The following is a 24,705-nucleotide window of genomic DNA, read 5'->3' on the forward strand; positions in this document are numbered from 1 at the left end:
TGAATGGAAAAAATGATCATCTTAATTTTGAGATGAATTACAGTTTTGAACAGGTAAATTCTTTGGATATGTCTACCTACGGGGCTTACACATAAAACAGTACAGAAAGAAATAAGAGGAAACAAATATTTAGACTATAACAGTATGGATCCATACCTACAAAGAAGGGAGTACTAAAAATCTCAGCTAGTTAAAGCATCAAGACTCACTAGTGAGGAAGACATCTTTTTATCCAAATGTCAAGAGATTCTAAGTTTGTTTAAAGAAATAAGTTACCTTGTTAGAATGGGCCATTCCAGATGTATTGAAAAACAGGGAGGGTAGTTATACTCCTGTTATGGAAACAGGAGTTTCATGAGTTAATAAAAGGAAACAGAAAATTAAATATTTTTTCACACCAGTCATTTACAGAAATGACAATAAAGAAATGAACATAATTCAGACACACACTGCCCTATTTTAAAAGGTCAAGAGGCACTTAGTATATAAATGAATCACTACGGTCTGTGGACAAGCGATCAGAGAATATCACAGGGCTTTTGGAAGAGGCTCACAAACAAAAAAGGAAAAATGAATACTGATAAAGTAGGCAGGACTTGTGCTTGCTTTGGCTGTAGGCAATGTAGATTTGCAGCAAACAGTCCCTTTGTTGACAAACTGTATACTGGGAGAACAGTAGACACCTCACATGGATTTGTAACACTCAATGTGCCATCTATCATGCACAGTGCCAGACTTGCCAAGTATTTTACAGAGGATGCAATAGCAAAAAGCTCAAAGAAAGAGAAGACATACACAGCAGGGCTATTAAAAGGAGAGATTAAAAAAATGCATTAAATAAAGATAAAAAACAATGCATACATTTTTAACTATTTTTGTGTTTTGTACTTTAGAAAATAAATGAAGATCTTAGAGAAGGGGACAGTATTAGACTGACACAAATTCATGTGGCAATTTAAATGTAGTACTTTTAAACTACCTGGCTTGAAAGATAGTGTGAATATTCCATGTATTTTAAATTTTAAAACACCCAAATATTAATGACGGTACTTACATATTATCGCAACCACATTCTGACCAAGAAAAGCGGCTCATTCCCAAGCCCTTGTCCTGCCGAAATATGTAGTGCAAGTTAGGGGAGGTGTGTGTCACTGTGTTAAAAGTCTGTTGAAGAATTCTTGATACAAAATGACCAGGTAACTAAATTGGGGGAATGTTGTTTTCCTCATGTGTATTAAGCTAGTCATTCTTACAAAACTTGGGGAAAGTGCTTCAACAAACTGTGAAAACAAAAGATTCAGAAAGGAACATTTCAGGTTGTTCGAGGGTCAGCAACCTTTCAAGGGCTCTATGTTTGGTTGATGCACATGACAAATATTTGGCTTTTTTTGTATTCATGGGTGGCACCATAATGCCGCGGTCGGCATTGTTAACTTGTTCTGCTGGTTCATGTACTTGTTTTATTTATTTATTTTTTTTTCCAGGTTTGTTCCTTCCTGTCACATCCCAAACACATGCTGATAGGAGAATGGTGCTGTGTGTACCTCTCTTTCTGTGTGTCTGTATGTGTATTTGTTGCAGCGGACTGGGGTGTCATCCTAGAATTTGTTCTCTCCCTCTTGCCCTTTGCTTCCATGCTAGTGGGCCAACTGCTGCAGGATACATATGAGAGAACAAACACCCATATGAAAAAATATATCACCAGTAACGTACAATCATAACATTTTTCATACCCAAAACATATGGTTTTATAAATAAATTATCCACATTCCCATAACATGACAAATGCTGACAGGTTGGAAATGTGGTTGTGATAATACCCAAGTACCTTAATGACAGTATCTGATTGGTTAGTTACAGCATGTGACTCAAAAACAGAGACAAACATCACATACAGTATTCACCCTGAAAAACAAAATAGTGGCATAAATTAAGTTGAAAAAATCATATCAGTATATCGGTAATATGACTGTATAATGCAAGTAAGAAAGACTGAATCTTTGAAGGGGATGGGCAATGTAGACAGGGAAACTTTTTGTTAACTGGAGTACAATATTGGTCACATTAGTTCATTTACAGGTTCAGCCCAGGAACATATCAGATTCAAGAGTGCATATATATGTGTGTGTGTGTGTGTGTATATATATATATATATATATATATATATATATATGTAGAGAGAGAGAGAGTGCAGAGAATAGTAGTGACATTGTAAAGAAAGAGTAGGAAGAAATGCACATTTTGTGCAATGAGAACTTAATATATATTAAGCTAAGCTTATAGTATTAAACATTATAATAAACTAAATATATCATAAAAAATAATTTCATAAGCATGGTTTTTCATACAGAGGATCAGTGAACATGGGAAAGAAGGAAAGAAGGCCATGCAGGAATCATACACAGCTAATTCAAAGACTTAAAGCAGCATCATATTATCTTGCACTACTAATGCTGGTGTGCTGAACACATGCAAACCAGACATACTTTATGAACTGACTGCACACAGTTCACAGACAAGGACTAATAGTACTTTGTAGTAGTAGTTCTGTTGACATCTGGTGCCAGAAATGGGCTGCTCATATTCAGGCAACCATCCTGACCTGTCATGAAGTAGGCAAAGAAAAGCTGCCTGTGGAACACACAGGCTAACTACGGCATAGAAAACTCATGAATCTTAAAATGCCTGACCAGACAAATTTGCTGATGGAATAAATGTAAAGTCTGCATAAAAGGGACTCATTGATTTGTAAAGTCAAAGTTGTCTAGATATAGACATCTGGCGGGTAGTGATTCTGTATAATCCATTCCCCCTCCCATCTTCCTGTTGTACATGCCTCTGACAATGAAGATACATAGCAGCACTCTCATTAATGTGCAAGGAATGCCACTATCGTTTAATAATTAATGTGCAAGGAATGCCACTATTGTTTAATAATTAATGTGCAAGGAATACCACTATCGTTTAATAATTAATGTGCAAGGAATGCCACTATCGTTTGATAATTAATGTGCAAGGAATGCCACTATCATGTAATAATTAATGTGCAAGGAATGCCACTATCGTTTAATAATTAATGTGCAAGGAATGCCACTATCGTTTAATAATTAATGTGCAAGGAATGCCACTATCTTGTAATAATTAATGTGCAAGGAATGCCACTATCATGTAATAATTAATGTGCAAGGAATGCCACTATCGTGTAATAATTAATGTGCAAGGAATGCCACTATCGTGTAATAATTAATGTGCAAGGAATGCCACTATCGTGTAATAATTAATGTGTAAGGAATGCCACTATCGTTTGATAATTAATGTGTAAGGAATGCCAGCATCATGTAATAATTAATGTGTAAGGAATGCCGCTATAGTTTAATAATTAATGTGTAAGGAATGCCACTATCATTTGATAATTAATGTGTAAGGAATGCCACTATTGTGTAATAATTAATGTGTAAGGAATGCCACTATCGTTTATAATTAATGTGCAAGGAATAATTAATGTGTAAGGAATGCTGCTATCGTTTAATAATTAATGTGCAAGGAATAATTAATGTGCAAGGAATGCCACTATCGTGTAATAATTAATGTGCAAGGAATGCCACTATCATGTAATAATTAATGTGCAAGGAATGCCACTATCGTTTAATGATTAATGTGCAAGGAATGCCACTATCGTTTAATAATTAATGTGTAAGGAATGCCAGTATTGTTTAATAATTAATGTGCAAGGAATGCCACTATCGTTTGATAATGAATGTGCAAGGAATGCCACTATCGTTTGATAATTAATGTGCAGGGAATGCCACTATCGTTTGATAATTAATGTGCAAGGAATAATTAATGTGTAAGGAATGCCGCTATCGTTTAATAATTAATGTGCAAGGAATAATTAATGTGCAAGGAATGCCACTATCGTGTAATAATTAATGTGCAAGGAATGCCACTATCATGTAATAATTAATGTGCAAGGAATGCCACTATCATTTAATAATTAATGTGCAAGGAATGCCACTATCGTTTAATAATTAATGTGTAAGGAATGCCACTATTGTTTAATAATTAATGTGCAAGGAATGCCACTATCGTTTGATAATGAATGTGCAAGGAATGCCACTATCGTTTGATAATTAATGTGCAAGGAATGCCACTATCGTTTAATAATTAATGTGCAAGGAATGCCACTATCATGTAATAATTAATGTGCAAGGAATGCCACTATCGTTTGATAATGAATGTGCAAGGAATGCCACTATTGTTTGATAATTAATGTGCAAGGAATGCCACTATCGTTTGATAATTAATGTGCAAGGAATGTCACTATCGTTTAATAATTAATGTGCAAGGAATGCCACTATCATTTAATAATTAATGTGCAAGGAATGCCACTATCGTTTAATAATTAATGTGTAAGGAATGCCACTATCGTTTAATAATTAATGTGCAAGGAATGCCACTATCGTTTAATAATTAATGTGCAAGGAATGCCACTATCGTTTAATAAAGCTGTAAAACATGCAAACCAGTTCAGTCACTTGCGAAGAACACTCCCTAAGGGCACACAAATGATCTGCAGTAATGAGGAAATGAGTAACTGTTGTTGTTGTTTTTTATAAATGATGCACCAAATTATTGTGTGCCACACACTACAACACCTACTGCTGTAAGTACCCCTGGCAGCATAACACAGGGACACACACACTCAAAGATGTGAGCATATATGCATAACTTTGTGTATGTTTACAGGCAAATATGACACCTGCAGGCTCACCTGTATATACAAGCCCATCCATGCACTAGGCACTTGTTCATATGCAGACTAGAATACACAGGATACACAATTATCTGCATCTAATTTTTATCTCTGTGTCTGTACATCTGCTGTCACAGGATACCTGGGCACATCAGCCATGTATGCTCCGTAAAGACTATATTGTCATTTCAGCTATCCAATGCAGTCTAGCACTGCAGAATCCAGAGGCCGCCATGCTATATCATGCACTGTAGTATTATGCCTATTTTCATATTCTGTCACTTTCCAACTGCAATGCTCTGCAGTCTGCAGATATGAGCCCCATACTTAACCTAGCTCAGCTCACACTATTCAGTGGTGCATTGAGCAAAATTTGATGGGCAGCCAGTTATGTATACAAATCACATGACTGTCAGTAGGGTAGTTTGAATGGCATCTGTACTGCTTCTGGTACTAATTTATGAGTGGAAGTTGTCTATGACTCAGACTGCACCACTATATAATCTATATATATATATATATATATATATATATATATATATATATCTATGTATATATATATATAGATATATATATATAGATATATATATATATATATATATATATATATATATATATATATATATATATATATCTATGAATCCAGGGAAGTTTGACTATCAAGCCTCTCCTACTCCTTTAAACTTCTTTTGTGCAGGGGCTCCCCCACAGTCTACTGAAATTATACATGCCACCTCCAAGATTGTCATACTTCAGAGAAAATGAAATATTCTGATAAATGGCAATTTCAGACTTAGTAAATGTAAATCCAGAGTTTCATCAATTCAGAATCCACATTATGGGACTTGCTTATGTTTGTGAAGATCCTTCCAATGGTGATCTCACACACACACACACACACACACACACACACACACACACACACACACACACACACACACACACACACACACACACACACACACACACACACACACACACACACACACACACACATTTTTACTTATGCCTGATATAAAGTCAAATAGTTCAATGCTGCAGCTATTTGGGATGCAACCATGCCAGGTGTAAATACAGTTTCATCCATACCCAAATACCATATATTGCTATAATGTAGAATAGATGTAGGGCTTCTTTCTCAGTCTTGGCATTCTTTTTTTTTTTTAATTTGTAAAATGACCTCAGTGAGCATTACATATTTTTGCAGATGCTTTCTGGAGTCTGAAGCTCTAAATCAACTTTAACAATTACATATTCCTTTGTTAGGTAGCTCACGAGCATTGAAATCACCTTCCCTGTGCAGTACTGTTACTTTAACAGCAGCAGCTTCATGAATTTGAGTACTTAAGATAAGATTTAGCATGAGATACCTTATGCATCTTTCAGAAACATATCCTGTGAACCTTTTCTCACCATGACTTATAGAAAGGCACCAACATCAACATTTCTAATTTAATTACTACCTACTTTCTGTATGGATATGAAACATTTATGTCTTACACAAAAATCGGCAAGTCACTGAAAGGTGCCACCATATACTCCAATGAAGTACTGTCTGCATCAGCTGGAAAGACTGACACTAACACTAGTGTTCTGCTAAAACTAATGTCACTTGAAAAAAGGTAATATCTTAGCACATCAGTTCTACTGAACTTAACACAAAAAACAGATAATTGCCTCTGCTTTCCAGGTAAGTTTTGTATTTCCAACAAAGACAAGTCAAGAGCTCCTAAGCTGGTCAAAGGAAACACTATAAACACATGCTGAAGGCTTGTTCCAAAAACAGATATATCACTGCCTAGAAGAAAAGGCAACCAGCCAGCCTTATTGGCTCCAAAAATTCTGACAACTGGGAGTGAGCTTCAAGAAATGCCTTGACCACAGTGCTAAGAATAGAAAATAATGATAATTTTATCAAGAAACCCTGCCTTAAAAGGTCAATAAAAAAATCTCTGAATTGTACTACCTCCACCCACACACTACCAGCTGAAAAGCATCTTCACCATCAGTGCATGGTGACTCACTTGACAATATCTCTGACTCATAGCTCCATAGTGCAGGGTACATGCCTAACTTTTTGTCACTTTCTATGCTCATTTTCCCCTGTTTCTCCCTATATTCTGTTTTTCCTACCATGAGGGCCTGATGTAGGCATATGCCAAACAAGCTACAGCTTAGGGCCTCACTGCACAAAGGGACATTTCAAAATTTCATCTTTTTTCCTTTGCTAGTTTTGTTATGACTTCATATATGCATTCTGTATGGCTCACCTGGCCCTTATTATTCGATGATTTGTTTCTGCATGAATTCATATGCTCTTTTCAAAGAGATGAGCAGAATACTACTTTACATAACAATTAGTACTAACAATTTCTTTATAGCTAGTGATACCAAACATGAGACACCCATTAATTTGCCCATAAAGATAAAGGAATATTGTTACTTGATGTATAAGCTACAGCTGTGCAAAGCTGCAAAATTTCTGATGAATATTCTTATATCAAGCAAAACCATTTGGGAAAAGGACATCTATGTGACCAAGATTCCAAAACAATAGTACTTTAGCTTTTCCAAGTATTGAAGAAATACTATGGTGTTTCTTAAATAGTAAATTGCTCAGAGGGATAAATAATTTTCGTACCTAAAGAGAATTACAAACCACACAGAAACTGTCTTCATTAAGTATTACGTCCACAGAAATATATAAATTATATAGTTCATCTTTACAGGGTATCTTTCATGACTTTATTTTAAAAAGCAAGAGAGAAAATGTAAATTAACTGACTTCTTACATTTTTCACTGTTTTTTTCATGTCACAGTTTGCAAATTATATTTCATTTTATGTCACTTATAAGTTTACAGCAGTATTTTACTTTTAGGAATTAAACACATTCAGTCACTGGAAACAAATTTGCTTTATTATTTCTAATTAATAAATGTCTTGAAACTAAATACTTAAAAGTATACTTTTATTGTCTAATGCAGCAACCCTTTCCCCACCCATATGTTTGCTATACGTCTTGATGGCATTCTTGTGAAGTTCACTTATTATACAATTGCATCCTTTATTAACATATTCTATATCATAGGTTCATAGGTTGGTACTAGGCTATCAGCCCTAGGGCCTATACAAGCCTAGCCATAACAATTCCCTGGCTATTTCTTCCCACACTATTTACTTCCCTGGACCCCTGTCTAGCAGGGTGACTGACGTGATCCCTGGGGTGAATTACTTTTCTCCCATCTAATCGTCAAGGTTCCTTTTGAAGAGGACCAAAGAGGCACTCTGCTTGACATGTATGGGCAATCTATTCCAGAGTCTGGGGAGTCTCTGGGTCAGGAACCTATCCCTCCAGCATGTTTTGTTTATTGTGATGACAAGGTTTAGATCCCTGGAGCATGTGGCTCTGAGGGATTGGGATTTCTTTAAGTGTAGCATGTCCAACAGCTCTGGGTTTGACATGACCTTGTATGTTAAGCAAAGATCGCCTCTGAGTAGACGATAAGCAATAGAGTATAGCTGGAGTTTTTTAATGTGGTCAGCGTAGGGCATCTGCTTTAGGCCTGTGATTCTTTTAGTGAGGTATTTCTGTGGCCTTTCCAGTTGTTGCAAATGTCTTGAGAGGTACATACCAAACGAGGCATTGTATTCTATAATAGGTCTAATGAGAGATGAGTACAGTGGGACAATGACATCCTTTTTTCTGGATGAAAAGCCCTTAGTGATGAGGTGTGCCACATAGAAGGATTTCCTGACTGTTGTGGCGATGTGGTTATCAAAGGTGAGACCACTGTCCACCTGTGTCCCTAAGTCTCTTATCAAACTTTCGGTGTTTAGTGTACTGCCACCTACAGCTTTCCATAGTAGAGGCCTTTATATAGCGTAGGGCTCGCCATATCTAAACGATGCCCTTTCTACCAGCAAAAAACATGTAGGTTAATTGGCTGCTCGTGGCTGTCCACACACATTACATTTATCCTATCCACATGGCCCAGGTCTTGATTGAAAATGGTGTATGAAAAAACACTTCACTTAAAGAATAGATACACCCTAGATTTTAAAGTTTTAAAAGACTTATTGCTGAAGATGGGGCATTGAGCTAAAGACCTTTCTAAGCACAACCACTAGATTAAAGGAATCTGAGGACACATGAAATAAACCATACAATATTTTGTGACATTTATTCTCCAAATCATGAAACAGAGTTTCAGACTTAAAAGAGTACCAGGTGAAATTGAATGCTCCCAGTTGTAGAAATTAAATGATCAAGATTTGGTCGTCTTTCAATTTCAGATTTTACAGAGCTGAAAAAAAATAAGTTGCAATGTAAACTCATCTGTAAAGAACAAAAAGCAAGCAAACAAAAAAAGACCTTATACTGTGGTACTTCTATGTAAAAAAATATTTGCCTTGATTATGTTTCCTGTCACATAAGCATAACTGAAATGCATGCCTCCAGTTAAAATGACATAATCCTTAAACTTTGGACATCTTTGAGTGAGTCTATAGACCCAGCTTCCTTAGCTTGTAGCATCAGTGTTTTTGCTGTTCCAGCCATGTTCCTGGTCAATCCACAGTTGTTACACGCTACGGGTGAGGATAAGCTTGACGTCATTTTAGTAAGGAGTCCATGTGGCTGTTCCAATTGTTGAATGTGTCCAGACAAATAATACCAAAGAGGGAATTATACTCAATAACTGGCCTAATGAGAACTGAGAAAGGAGAAACACTGACAGTCCCAGGTTAGACACAATCCCTTTGTTTATAAACTGCATAATATATAAGGGATTTCTTACAACAATGGACGTATGTTGGTCAAAAGTTAGGTAAGTGCCTATGTAAGTTCCCAAATCCAAAACAACTGGGTCATCTCTTAGGGGCATATTGTCAGCGTGAGGTTGATAACTTCTCAAAATATACAATAATGCATTTCTGACATTTAGCTGCACTCCATTATTTTGGCACCAGTTATTTATTTTTATTTTACATCCTATTTAGCAGGTATTTGCTTGTCTTCAGTAAATAACAACCTCACATCCTGTCTTTAATTTTGTCTTCAGTAAATAACAGCCACACATCCTGTCTTTAATTTTGCTTTTGTTTCAGCAAACACTAGTCTTCAACTTCTCTGCCCCAAGTAGCCACTTTTTCACTCTGTGCTCTGAATCTCCTCTTCTTACACGACGCATAATGTATTAACCATATTGCTCTAGGTGCTCAATTCATCGTTTTCAATTAGGAAGAGCCTGTTAAACTGTTTTTAGTTACATTTACTTCATTTTTGTACAGCTTCTTCGAGTTATTGGCTCCAAACATTTTTCTTCTGCCATTTCTTGTTACTGTGATTGGCTTTATTTTCATTCATGCAGCCCTGGGCTGTCTTTCAAGCATGTCTTAACCATTTTTGGCAAGTCAAGTTTTTCCAGTTATTGCTACTCTTGCTAGTGCAATATTGTATACCGTCAATGCCTTACAGGTATTGCATTCCTGTCCTTGTTATCATCATCTTCTATACCAACCCAATTTTCTACATGTGGCTGGGGTGCTGTACATTTTCAACACTTCTCTTGATTCAGGTCCACTCTCCTACCTAATTCGACAGTCATACCTAACTGTTGCAGGCCTTCCCTCAGGCAATCCATCCAGCTTTTTGTTGGATGCCCTCATTTCCTCTAGCCTTCTTCATGTCTCTCTACAAATCTTCTGCCTGCCTGCACATGTGACTGAATGACTATAATCTGTTCTCTTTGACTTTCTCAGCAACAGGAGGTACTTTGGCTTCTGCTCTGATGTCATTATTTCTCCATCTGTCCCACAGTGTGCATCTTACCATCCATCTCATGCACTTCATCTCAGTCATCTCGAGCTTCCCCAACTGCTCAGCTTTCAATGCCCAGGTTTCTGTAGCATAAACAAGTTATGGTTGCACCATTGTTTTATATACCTTACTTTTCAGCTTGTTTGACATTATTCTGTCACACTACCACTGATGCTCTGTGCAGATTGGCTGTATCTCCTCTGATTCTAGCTCTGACCTTCAAATTCATTTTCCTTACTCCTCAACCACCCCTCCCAGATACTCACAGCTCTTTACCTGTTCCACTATTTTCTCCTCTATCTCAATTTTCAGCTTCTTTTGATTTCCTTCAGTTGCTACTGTGACACCTGTCTTGTCTGAATTCATCCAGTATACCATCAGTTTTGCATTCCATTCCCCTAGCCTTTGCTGAAGTTCTTGCTCAGAATCTGCCTATAAGGCAGTTTGTTTATTTATCTATTTGTTGCTCTGTCCCTTCTGTCCTGTTTGCTAATGCAGTCCATCATCACTATGAGCAGCAATGGGCTCAAAGCTTTTCCTGATGCACATCCACTCCCAAATCAGCTTCCTTTGGACCTTGTCATATGCTTTATCCAAGTCTAAGAATAGCCAGTTGGACTCTCTCCTCATCCTTAGCTTCTTCTTCACTACCTGTCTCACTGCAAACATTGGTTCATTTGTGCTGCATAGGTTCATAGGCTGGTACTAGGCTATCAACCCTAGGGCCTATACAAGCCTAGCCATAACAATTCCCTGGATATTTCTTCCCACACTATTTACTTCCCTGGACCCCTGTCTAGCAAGGCGACTGACGTGATCCCCAGGGTGAATTTCCTTTCTCCCATCCAATCGTCAAGGTTCCTTCTGAAGAGGGCCAAAGAGGCACTCTGCTTGACATGTATGGGCAATCTATTCCAGACTCTGGGGAGTCTCTGGGTCAGGAACCTATCCCTCCAGCATGTTTTGTTTATTGTGATGACAAGGTTTAGATCCCTGGAGCGTGTGGCTCTGAGGGATTGGAATTTCTTTAAATGTAGCATGTCCAACAGCTCTGGGTTTGACATGGCCTTGTATGTTAAGCAAAGATCGCCTCTGAGTAGACAATATGCGACAGAGTATAGCTGGAGTTTTTTAAGGAGGTCAGCGTAGGGCATCTGCTTTAGGCCTGCGATTCTTTTAGTGAGGTATTTCTGTGGCCTTTCCAGTTGTTGCAGATGTCTTGAGAGGTACATACCAAACCTGAATCCAGAATGCTTAAGTCCCATCTTATTTTCTACTGCTCTGCACATTCATCTATCAATTACCCTCTCCAGCACTGTCATACAGTGTGCCACGTGTTTGGTACATTTGTACTGCACATTTGTGAATGCCCCCTTCTCTTCTTGTACACAGTCATCTGGCATGCACCTTTCTCTCCATATTGCTACGAGTACCCCAGAAGCCATTTCTAACTTACCCAACATCTTGATCACATCTGCTGCAACTTTATCTGAGCCTGCTGTGTTCCCTCACTACACTTTCCTTAGTGCTATTCTTACTTCTTCTAGGGTGTTATCATTTTCTTTTTTCATTGTATGCTGTGTTTTTGGGTAGTACAGCTTCTGTGGGAAGTTTCTTCATTTAGAAGTTGCTAGAAGTACTCATTTCATCTGCCTTTGATGTCTTGTGGACTGTTGAACAGGTTGTTGCCAGCATCCCTTATGAATGGTATCTGGTGACCATCTTCTTTATCTTTCTGTTTCTGCTTGAAACCTGATGATTTCTTTATGCCATCCAAGGAGTCCCTTTCCAGAAGATGGTAGACTGCCTCTGATGCCTTTTTCTTTCCTATGCTTGGTACACAGCTAATAATTCAAGTCTGATTTCTCACCATTAGGGTAAACATTATTTTAGGACATTATTCTTATTTGAGTACATTCATGAGAAATGATTAAGTAACACAGTTGATGTCCATAGGTAATTTTTATATTACCTCAGATCCATACTATTCATGAGCATGAGGACTTATTCTACACAAGTAGGCTGCATATTGTTACTTTTTCTATGTGTAGTAATACCTTGGCAAGTTTGTCGACTGCTCTGTTATGCTACAGAGCCAGATGTTCTACTGAATGTGATCTCGGTAATATAGTGGTAGCTGTAGGGTGATACAGTCACATCTATTCTATGTCAGAAATGATTAACTCTGGTGTATGCTTCCACTCCATTTTTTCATCACCCATCTCTCCCTCATCTGTGTATAGGGCTCAGTGGCTAATCTACTTCACATATGTTGGATGACCGTCTAGCAACACTTATGATTCCCTTAAACATGTGGTCTGTATATATGTCATCACGTGCTAGAACCACTACTGACTGTCAGGACTTTCTATGTTCTGCTTATGTCAGTATAAGTTTACTTGAGTGCTTTACCAGAATTTTGCAACCATTCAATATGAGTCCCTAAAGCTAAAACAGTAAATCAGTAAGCGTAATCTCTGAAACAAAACACCGAAATGCAAAACTGACTACGCCTAAAAACATTTTTTTTTTGTAGGGGTATACCTCCATGCATTAGTGATGTAGAGAGGGGGTCTTCATCATCTACACCACTGCTACTTACAAATATAGACCCTGAGATAACTGTAACTCGGATAACAGGAACACTCCAAGAAACATCAATTTCAGACCCAGTATATGTTTCTCTCTAACTACACTTTAATTCTCACTGTTCGAAGGATTGCACTTATGGCCCCTGAATATGCATTGCGACCCTGTTTACTCTACTTACAGTGGCTATAAAAAGTGTACACATCCCCGTTAAAATGCCAGGTTTTTGTGATATAAAAAAATGACACCACAATAAATCATTTCAAAACTTTTCCCACCTTTAATGTGACCTATAACCTGTATAATTCAATTGAAAAACAAAAAAATCGGTTAGAGGAAAAAATATAAAAAATAAAAAACATACAATAAGCTGGTTGGATAAGTGTGCACACCCTTAAACTAATACTTTGTTGAAGCACCTTTTGATTTAATTACAGCATTCAGTCTTCTTGGGTAGGAGTCTATCAGAATGGCACATCTTGAGTTGGCAATATTTGCCCACTCTTCCTTGTATAAGTGCTCCAAATCTGTCAGATTGTGAGGGGATCTCTTGTGCATGGCCCTCTTCAGGTCACCCCACAAATTTTCTATTGGGTTTAGGTCTGGGGTCTGGCTGGGCCATTCCAAAATTATAATTTTCTTCTGGTGAAGCCATTCTTTTATTGATTTGGTTGTATGCTTGGGGTCATTGTCATGTTGAAAGGTGAAATTCCTCTTCATCTTCAGCTTTCTAGCAGATGCCTGAAGGTTTTGGGCAAAAAGTGACTGGTATTTGGAACTGTTCATAATCCTCTCCACTTTGACTTAAGCCCCAGTTCCAGCTGAAGAAAATCAACCCCAAAGCATGATACTGCCACCACCATACTTCACTGTGGGGATGGTGTTCTTTTGGTAATGCAAAGCATTGCTTTTGTGCCAAACGTACCTTTTGGAATTGTTGCCAAAAAGTTCAACCTTGGTCTCATCAGACCATAACACATTTTCCCACATTCTTTTGGGAGACTTGATGTATTGTTTTGCAAATTTAAGCCAGGCCTGGATATTTTTCTGTGCAAGAAAAGGCTTCCGTCTTGCAACCCTACCTCATAGTCCAGACATATGGAGAATACGGGAGATTGTTGTCACATGTAGTACACAACCAGTACTTGCCAGAAATTCTTGCAGCTCCTTCAGTGTTGCTGTAGGTTTCTTGGCAGCCTCCCTGACCAGTTTTCGCCTTGTGTTTTCATCAATTTTGGAGGGACGTCCACTTCTTTGCAACGTCATTGTTGTCCAATATTTTCTCCACTTTTTGATGACTGTCTTCACTGTGTTCCATGGTATATCCAATGCTGTGGAATTTTTTGTATCCTTCTCCTGAATGATACTTTTCAGCAATGAGATCCTTTTGATGCTTTATAAACTCTCTGTGAACCATGGCTTTTGCTGTAGCAGGAAACTGAGTAAATGTCAGGAAAATCCTACTAGGACAGCTGAACTTTATCTGGGGTTAATCATTTTAACTGATGGCAGGTGTGTACCAAAGAAGACTGAATGTTGTAATTAAATTTAAAAAGTACTTTAACAAAGTATTAGTTTAAGGGTGTGCACACTTATACAACCAGCTTATTGTACATTTATTATTTTTTATATTTTTCCCCTAGCAGATTTGTTTGTTTTTCAATTGAATTGCACAGGTTATAGGTCACATTAAAGGTGGGAAAAGTTGTGAAATGATTTATTGTGGTCTCATTTTTATATCACAAAAAACTGGCATTTTAACAGAAGTGTGTACACTTTTTATATCCACTGTATTCTAACATGTTCCCAGTTCCAAAAAACATAGGGGTTCATTAGATACTCAGAACGGTTCCTACATACTGCCTTCACCTTTTTTTTTTTTGTAGCTCAGGTCAGGGCTGAAAAAAGGAGTGAGACAGCCCACATCAGTTAATACAGCACTAGTGGCTCTCAACTGTAAAAGATCCCAATGCACTTATCAAAAAGAATAGGAGTGTGGTTAATGAAGTACAGTGAGATGGGAAACATGACAAGAAAAGATGTCATTTGTGGAGAATAACGTAATGCAAGATGAGGTATTATCTAAGAAACAACACTGCAAGTAGAGAGTTATGTTGGGCAGACCACCACCACCATCATGGGATTGTGGATACAGCTCCCAGAAACAGCACTATACAATTTTTATATTTTGTAACCTTATATGCAAGTGCTGGTACTTTCTTGTTTGTAGATGTGCCTTTGGGTGTTTTGTACCCAGTAGTGATGCATGTATCATCTGAGTTTTAACCAAGTAAAGTAACACCATATGAAAAAAACATTACCAGCATTTGGGAAACTGCTGTTGCTGCTGTGTAGCAGTGTCTGAAATTTTCTTGAATCAGAAAGAAAACTAAAGCAAGAAAAAGGGTTATTGTATGGGCTCCATTGTCAGCACAAGTGACAAGGTTAATAAAGCAGGTAAATGTTTATGAAAGCCTGTTTCCGTGTTGCAGTTTTCATCCTTCTTCTGTGGCAGACTGCTTCAAAACTAAGTGCAGCATTCTCAGTAATTAGGCCGGAAATGATGGCATGCAAAATACTGTATTTACAAGCAAAAGTCACTTCCATCAGTCTGAGATGGCAGAATATTAGAAACTACTTAAAACTTTCTTAAGTAGGTGAGACTTGAATCCTCTTTTTCTGTGACTGCAGTTGGTTATATTTGTAAAGTGCACAGAGATAAAGCCAACTATATACTAGCCCTGTTAGATTAACTGTTTTTGTTAACACTGCATTTGGCAATCGGTCACAAATTTAATGGAAAGCAAAGATTCTTCTATTTGTTATACAGTCCATAAAAATCATTTTGAATGCAATGCTGAAAGGGAACACTGTTCTACTACTTCCAAAAACAGCACACACTAATCAATCTTTCAGTTCAGATAGGCAGGTTAAGTTAGTTTTGAATGCAAGCTAAATATGGTTCTTATGGTTCTAAATTTGTATTATAGCACTTTCAGTTATGTCAGGTTCTTATAACAATGAAACATTAAAATGAACTAGTTCATATTTTTTCAACTTTATAGGCTGTACTATAACAAGGCCACATACAATGTACAGCAATATTAACGGTTCTTAATTTTCTTTGCTCATATTTGTGAAAGGTGAGTTGAAGTGCTTACTACATATTAAGTACTACCAATAAAAAAAAAAACTATAGAAATACAATACTTACAGGTAGTTTGCCAAGTTGTGCTCCTGCAAGGTGTGTGTTTCAAACCCATGCGGCACAGTATCAAAGTAATCATTGCCAATCCCACAAATGAAGCACTTGGTCTGTAGAAAGAGAAAGAAATGACAGGTCATCAAACTCATGTCTGAAGTACTTACATTATTTCATCACAATGAATGACATAGCCTTTGTGATTTCTAAAGAAAAAGAAGAAATAAATTTACTGAAAAGTACATGTATTCTGATCAGAAGTGAACAATAAAAAAGAGAAACATTTTTAGAATCTCCAGTATTCAGCCACACTGAACATTTCATTATGCAGCCAGCACAAATGACACAACACTGTGTACTAACTATATACTCTGTACTGTCAGTATCATTTCTTTAAGTGTGCAATGTATTTATTATTTGTTTTTTAACCAGATTAGACTTTGTGCTATAACCTTGGCCACAGGTGAAAGATCTCTCCTTAATCTTTCCTTATATCTTTTCTAGCCTCCCTGACTCACTCAGCATCAAACTCAAATACACTTAACACTGAGTCTCTCACCTTGCATCAGGTGCATGTATACAACACACCAGTGCAGTTCTCTCAGATCTGATGTTCAGAATTTTCTGTAAAACAGCCTTTATTAGACTGACCATTGCCCACTCAGTCCTCTATAATCAACTATAATCACGTATTCACTGGCATACCCCCAAAAGCCATGCCAAGTGAACTAACAATCTCCTTTCCACCCCACTTCATTCCAAAAATACTTGCACAAATCCAAATAACTGCAGTTTAAACTGTTTGGACAACACTTTCAGAGTGGTTATTTGTGGTCCACGTCTTGGATTAAGCTAACCTTATTGAACTATTTGGCGAGCTACTTGTGTGTTTCTACTGCAGTTATTTGGATTTGTGCAAGTCTTTTTCTTCTTTCTTCTTGGTTTGGATCATTCCAAAAATAAACAGGAAGATGCACATTTCAAAAACAGTATCAAAACTATGGAACAATCTATCCTTGGCATTTAGCACTGGTGTTCAAATATCTTTCAAATCTGAAATTAAGCTTTTTCTGCTATCCATCTGGCAATGTTAATGTATTTAATAACCTCCTTCCAAAAAGCCCTACATAATTAACCTAACTCATCAAATATTAATACATACTAAAACCATATGTAATCATCATTCACCACATACTAGTATGTACTAAAGCCATATGGAATCATCTCTCGCTTGCCCACCTCTTAGGTTAACTACTTTTGATTAAATATAACCAGTAACTCTAACTGGTATTTCTCATCTAATCAAAATGATACCTGATTATGTATACAACTGCCTTCTTTGTCACATCTGTAATAAATGTTATCTATGCAGAGCAATGTTTACTGTTTTATGCTGTCTAATGCTAAATTTAATGAGCGAATCATCCAAATAAATGTTCAGATCTCAGTGCATATTCCTATAACTGTGTAATAACTGATTAATCTTGTAAAATTATGTGCCAATACCCACTCGTAAATACTGTTTTTTTTGTACCTTTGTTATGTAGCATAATCTCTTCATTTAGTACTCTGCAAACTTTGTAAAGTACAGTTGTATAAGTTCTATTTACCCGAATCAGTAGATGATCAAATTTCTCACTGGCCCCAGTGTCATTGTGGGTTACCTGCCAAGATAACCCAGTACCGGCAAGCTTTCAATAGCTCAGGCTCCCCTCCCTCACTCTTCCTGTGACAGGTGATTAGGTGAGAATATCCTGACAGGGAAGGTTTCAGCTGTGACATGAAATGTGTGTTCAGGCTTTTTTGATTCCACAAAGAAGGACAGGAAAGTACCTGAAGCCAGAATCATCTAGTAAGAGTAAATTCACAACTAATCAAAAATACCATACAAAAACCAAATTCAACAACTGAATCAAGGAGCTTGAAACCCACCCTCAACATTGCACAATCAGGGGATGGCAGATGGGTGCTGTCTTTAAGCCAGTGAGGAATTTGAAATCTACTAATACAGGTAAATAGGACTTACATGACTGTACTATGTTTATTATTTCCAGTAACTCAGTGCCATTTTTGGTAGATTCCCAAAGGTTACCCGGGGGGGAGTGTGGAAGGATAAGGATCCAGGAGTCTCTACAGAATGGTCCTACCAAAGCCTGCTCTGAGATCTGAAAATTAATCCAGTGTATAGTGCTTTGTGATGGTACAAACAGGGGGCCAGGTTGCTGGCTCTAGAATGCTTCTAGAGTGTACACCTTCCCAACAAATCAAGAAAAATGCTAAGACCTAGTTGAGTGAGCCTTAATCTTGCCTGAAAAATATTTGCCATGGTGTGATTGACAGAAAACTATAGCAGAGGACAGCCATTGTGCAATAGTTTGTTACAGACAGGATGACCTTTCTTAGTTGCTGTATAAGAGACAAACAGCTGTACAACATTTCCAAAGGGCTTTGTTCTGTCAAAGTTACTTGTGTACATCTAAGGTATGTAGAACCCCCCTCCCCCTTGTTTTTTGGATAAGTATAGATCACTAGGAGATTGATGGCTTAAATCAAGGTAAATTCAGAAACAACATTAGGCATATATGATGGATTAGTGTGTAACACAACCCTGTCCTTGAGAAAAAGCAGATAGGGTTGTCCCGCCATGGGAGCTTACAGCTCAGAGACTTGCCTTGCAGATGTCAGAGCAATGAGTAAAATAGTCTTCCAAGTAATGTACCACAAATCTACCTGAAAACCTGGTTCAAAAGGAAGTAACGTAATTTTTCAGTGACAAAACTTAGTTCCCAGGAAGGAGGAGGAGGAATTTGCTTTTGATGGTGTCACATGTGCAACACTCTTTTTATAAACTGTTTGACCACAAAAAAGAGATGAAAGAGGGGGATCCATGGGCAGACAAGCTGAGATGGCCAGAAGACACACTTTCACAGAAGCATATGACAAACCATCTCTAAGTAGCTCATACAAACATTTCAAAACCAGTGAGGTTGAAACCCTTTTGCAACCTCTGTTATTGGCTAGACACCAACTAGAAAATCTCTTCCACTTTCTAGTTGTAGATTTTCTTGCCTCCTTAAATACATGATGAACATCTTCATGAAATAAGTGCCTAAAAGGTATCAAAATAGAATCATCCAAGCTGTCAGTTGCAATTGCTCTAAGTTGCGGTGTACCATTTGCCCCTCATGCTTTGTGAGCAGACCCAGTCAGTAAAGAAGCTTGTGGTAATTGCCCTTGGCCAATTCCATTACAAGGGAGAGCTAACTTTTCCTGAGCCAAATCGGAGGTACAGTGATCTTTGGTCTTTGTTTCTCAATGTTTAGAAGTGCCTTGGAAATCACTGGAAAATGAATACATGAACATTCCCAACTATGGGCTTCTGTCTTCTATGCACAGCTGCAAGGATGTCTTGAATAGAAAATTTTCAGCTGTCTGTTTTGAAAGGAGGCAATCAGATCTATTTGAGGTGTTCCCCATATCTGGATCAAGTCCTGGAAGACCAGTAAATGAAGCTTCTTTTCGTGAGGGTCTATCTGGGATCTGCTTACTCCATTTGCCACTGTGATTTGCTCTGATGGAATGTATGAGGCCTGAAGAGTCAGAGAATGCTGCAGAGCCAGCTCCCAGGCCACAAGTGTCAACCGGCAAAAAGAGTATGACTTGGTAGTCCCCTTGCTTATTCCAGTACACATCACAGTAGTGTTGAATGACCACTAGTAGAGGACTTGGAGTGCGTAACTCATGAGGAACTTTTAAGGCATGAATCACTAACAGCAACTCTTTTATGTTTATGTGCTTTGGTGTGTCCTGAAGACCATACAAGCCTGTCACTTGTACTCCCAAGAACACTGCTCCCTTTGCAAAATCTGAAGAGTCCATCTGGACAGATTAGACTGGGGTCTGAAGAGAGAATGGGAGTGATGGATTCAGAGATAGTTTATCCTTCCACCACTGCAGTTCCTGTTTTAGAAATCCCAGTACCCACACCTGGAAATCCAAGGGATGAAGATGCTGGGTCCAACAATTTCCCAAGTACCACTGAATTTTTCTCATTTGTAGTCTGACTACTGGTATCATGAGGATCAGTGATGTCATGAGGCCTAGAATTTTGGATAACTCTATCTCTTTTGAGGCCATGTCTGGAACAGAGAAATTGAAGAAAATGCCCTGATAAATCAGAAGTTTGTCTTCTGGCAGACAGGCCATCCTTTTTACCATTTCTATACAACACCCCAGGAAAACAACTCATTGAGAAGGTGTGAGGAAGGATTTTTGAAGGTTCAATGTGAAGCCAAGGTGGAAAACAAGGGATAAAACCTTGTCTAAAGACTCTAAGCACCTTGATATAGACTTTTCATAAATCTGCAAGTTGACTAAGAAAAAATGTGACACCTAGGGTTCTGCAACAGGTAACCACTGGAGCCAAATGCTTTGTAAACATTTGAGTTGTAGCAGATAGCCCAGCTATGTCCTTGAGATCTAGTCACCTTGAAACAGTGGTCTGGAAGCAATGCTAGGACTAAGCCTAAAATAAATAGGGGCAGTGATTGGTGCAGCAGGGTTAATTGCAGTAAGACTCACAGCAGTTTCGATTCTCGGCTGGCTCGGGGTGGGTTCTGTGTCTGTGTGGTTGTTCTCCTCTCCCTACCTCACGGGTTTTTTCGGTACTCTCCTTTTCCTCATTCTATTCATGTTTGTTGGAGCATTTCTGTGGAACCTAGTCGGACTTTCCCGGTCAACAAATGTTAAATAAATAAAATAAAAATAAATAAATAAATGTAAGGTGAGCATTTTAAATTTCAGAAATTTCACAAATGTGGTTAGAAAGGTCAAATCTAGGACACGTCTCCACGAGTGCTCCACTTTTTGGTACTAAAAAATTCTGGAGTAAAATCCTTTGCGCTTCTGTATCAGAGACACTGGTTCTGTGACTCATGCTTCTATCATGTGATGGAGCACTGGAGGAAACAGCACTGTATGGTCTGGTGGGTATGGGGGAACTCCTCTGAAAGTGACAGAATTTTCTATCCATTGCCAATTGTATTCTCTCAGAATTATTACTCTGGTGGGTATGGGGGAATTCCTCTGAAAAGGAGAGGATTTTCTTTTCATTGGCATGTGTATCTTCTCAGAATTATTCTCATAAACCATTTATCTAAGATTATTGAGTGAGAGAGGGGCTGGTGGAAGGAAGAAGAGAAGGAAGAGCAGGAGGGGGAGAAGGGATGCTCTCTGACTCAGCAAAGTCATTCCTTTGAAGACGGTTGATCTTTTTTTCAGAAAGGAATTCCTCTTGTTTGGTTTTGAAGAATTATCCTCCTACCATTTCCTTTCGGATCCCTGACTTTTGTTTGTCAGGGATTTTTGTTGTTCCTTCCCTTAAAGGAAGACGATGCCTTGTCTGGGGAGAAATTGGGTGCGTGAAACATCCTAGATACCCCATGCATTGATTTGCCTATATCATCCCACTGTTTGAGAATCTGTATATACAGATGACCAAAACAATTCAGAACTTAAAGATGCATTCAGAATTTCTGCTTTTAAATCAAAGATGTTCTGATTACATAACCAAACATGCCATCCTAATACAACGAAAGAAGTAGCATTTCTTGAGACTGTATCTGCATATTCAAGCACAATCCTCATAGCATGTTTTGAAACCTGAGTCAAATTAGAAACAATTAATTCATATAAGACTTCTGCTCTACAGGAAAGGATGCAGCAAGATCATCCAAACTGTACACACACTCTAAAATAAATTTCCCCATACAGCCTTGCTAATTTAATATTCTAAAAGCTAGATTACTAGAAATAAACATTAGTTTTGCCCTGAAGATCTAACCATTCCCCTCTTTATCAGGGGGTGTTGGAGTAGACAAAGCCTAGAACTATTTATCTGAGCAGGTAGCTGTGGAGATTGCCGCTGGGTCAGCAGTTGAATGATAAAAGAGACTTGTCATATCATAAGGTCCCTTTATTTTCTATTAATCTTTTTAGGTACTGCTGGAACAGACACTGGTGTCCTGCAGGCAACTTTACAAGCATCTTCCAAGGCTGGTAAGGGAGGGGAAATGTCCACAGAATTGGCCAAATTTCCCCATATAGCCTTGATAATTTAACATTCTGAAGGCTAGATTACTAGAAAGAGACATTATTTTTGCCCTAAGGATCTAACTCTCTTCTTCAGTCATTGTGAGAGAAAGGGTTGGTGGAAGGAAGAAGAGAAGGAAGGGCAGTCACTTCTCTTACCTTGCCTGCCGTACGCTGCCTCGGTACTTACTAATCTTCAATCCACTCATGTCTAAGCTTGAGCAAACTTATAATAAAATAGCCAGATTTGCCACTAACCTTCCTCACCATTCCCATCACTGTCTTGCCCTTAAGACACTACTCTGGCCTGAATTCTCTCATCAGCTACTGCTTCCCCAATTATATATCCCTCAGTCCATTCATATTTTCCCTCTTCCTGCCCCTCTATCTCCAAACTAGTATCTTACTACTCTCCCCTCCGACACCTTCGTACCACTGATAAACAGCTTCTCGACATTTACAAACCCAATAAGAATATTGGAAAGTCCCTGTATAAATACTTAGTACATCACATCTGGAATACACTCCCCCTAAATATAAGAAATATTCCCAAAAACATCAGTTTAAAAGAGAGCTAAACCACTATCTCCAAAAGACCTAGTCCTGTCCTTGCCAAGCTCCCACATAACAACAACCTTACTTAATCACCTTATACTCTACTCACCTTTATTTTACCACAACTAATTAACTCTTTATGGTCTTATTCTCACTGAAGTACAGCATTGTTGCTATACTTATCACAACTTGTATTATTATTATGCTTATTAAGTGTACGCCATTGTTAGGATGTTATACTCTTTTTATTGAGGATTTGTGTAGTGACCTATTTCTCATTCTCTACTTTATGTGATTGTATTGTTAACTAGTAGGTATTTGTCTTTTGTTCCTTGGAGGTTTTCTCCTCGGGTCTCCAATGAAAATGGGCCTTGGCTCAGTTGGACCAACCCGGTTAACAAATGTCAAATAAAATGCAATAAAATAAATAAAATTAAATAACTATTTCCTCTTTATCAGCAGGTGTTGGATTAGATGAAGGCAAGGACATTTTATAGCAATCAGGTGAAAAAAGAGACCTGTCATATCAGAGGGGACGCTATATTTTTTCTGAGCCTTTTTAGGTACTGCTGGAACAGATACTGGTGTCCTGAGAGTAGCTTTATAAACATCTCCAAAGGCCAGTAAGAGGAGGGGGGTGGACGCAGAATCCTCTATAAGACCATATATCCAGCTTGGGGTAGCTCCTGACTGCTCCCAAGCAAAAAAAAAAAATCACTAAATCTAGAAATCATACGAGGAAAATTGAACACTTGTTTAGACTTGAACTCAGATTCACTTTCCGAAGAATCAGAGAGATTGGACTCAGTGTCAGCTAGGAAATCACCATTGTCCTCAAAATATTTCACATCTTTCTCTGAAGTATCAGAAAGTTGCCTAGCCAAACTAGCACTACGGCCATGTATGAGAGCACAACCACCAAAACTAGCTGTTGCAGAACACCCATAGCCAATGAAACTACATTAGTCTTATAAAGAGCTATAATCTGAATATCAGCAGGATGATGAAGCTTCTGTTTCTTTTTCTTGTGAACTTCAATACTAAATAAAATATCTGGGGACAGAGTATTATGTCTGGCAAGGGGTCTCTTTCCCTCGACTACTCTTGCACTTGTGCTAGATACTGGAACAGTCCCATAGGATGTGTCTAACCCCCATTCCAGATAAGCAGGCAAAGATTTGATAGAGGGAGTTGGGGTTTTTACAACTGACAGATGTTAAAGAATTTTCAGTACACAAAATCCAAACACCAAAGCAACCGATGAACCATATCAGTGTTAGAAATTACCTCCACACACATTGACCACAGTGCATTCAAATAATTGAATTTGTGGTAAAATCTAGATCCAATGTAAAATACACTGAGCAGAGCCATCCGTGTATTAAATAATGTATAAATGCAGAAAAAGAAATCCAAGCTCTGCAATATTTTCCTGTCAAAAGATCAAAATAAAGCAAAGAAATAACAATAAAAACATGCCTGAACCTTTCCATACACTAAACTGTATTCTGTTCTTGCAGCTTTTCTCCCAGGGCCTCTACTGAAAACGAGCTTAGGCTCAGTCAGACATACCTGGTTAAAAACCTTAAAATAAAATAAAATAAAATAAATTTGTCATAGAACTCAAACAAGCACTGCTACAAGCAGAAATTCCCAAAGGAAGTACTGTGAACATTGACAGAAATAAAATACTAAA

General features: G+C 38.0%; 1 protein-coding gene across 1 annotated transcript in view; it reads right to left on the reverse strand.

Moving 5' to 3' along the window:
- RYR2 (ryanodine receptor 2) overlaps window positions 1-24,705 on the reverse strand; it is a 6,224,161-nt gene that overhangs the window by 158,103 nt on the left and 6,041,353 nt on the right. Inside the window, exon 103 of the mRNA XM_044059048.1 lies at window positions 16,377-16,477. Coding sequence (XP_043914983.1) covers window positions 16,377-16,477 — 101 coding nt within the window. The remainder of the gene's footprint in view (window positions 1-16,376; window positions 16,478-24,705) is intronic.

This window comes from Protopterus annectens, chromosome 1.part2 (genome assembly GCF_019279795.1).
Source record: "Protopterus annectens isolate FY-2018-M chromosome 1.part2, PAN1.0, whole genome shotgun sequence".
Classification (NCBI taxonomy): Eukaryota; Metazoa; Chordata; order Ceratodontiformes; family Protopteridae; genus Protopterus; species Protopterus annectens.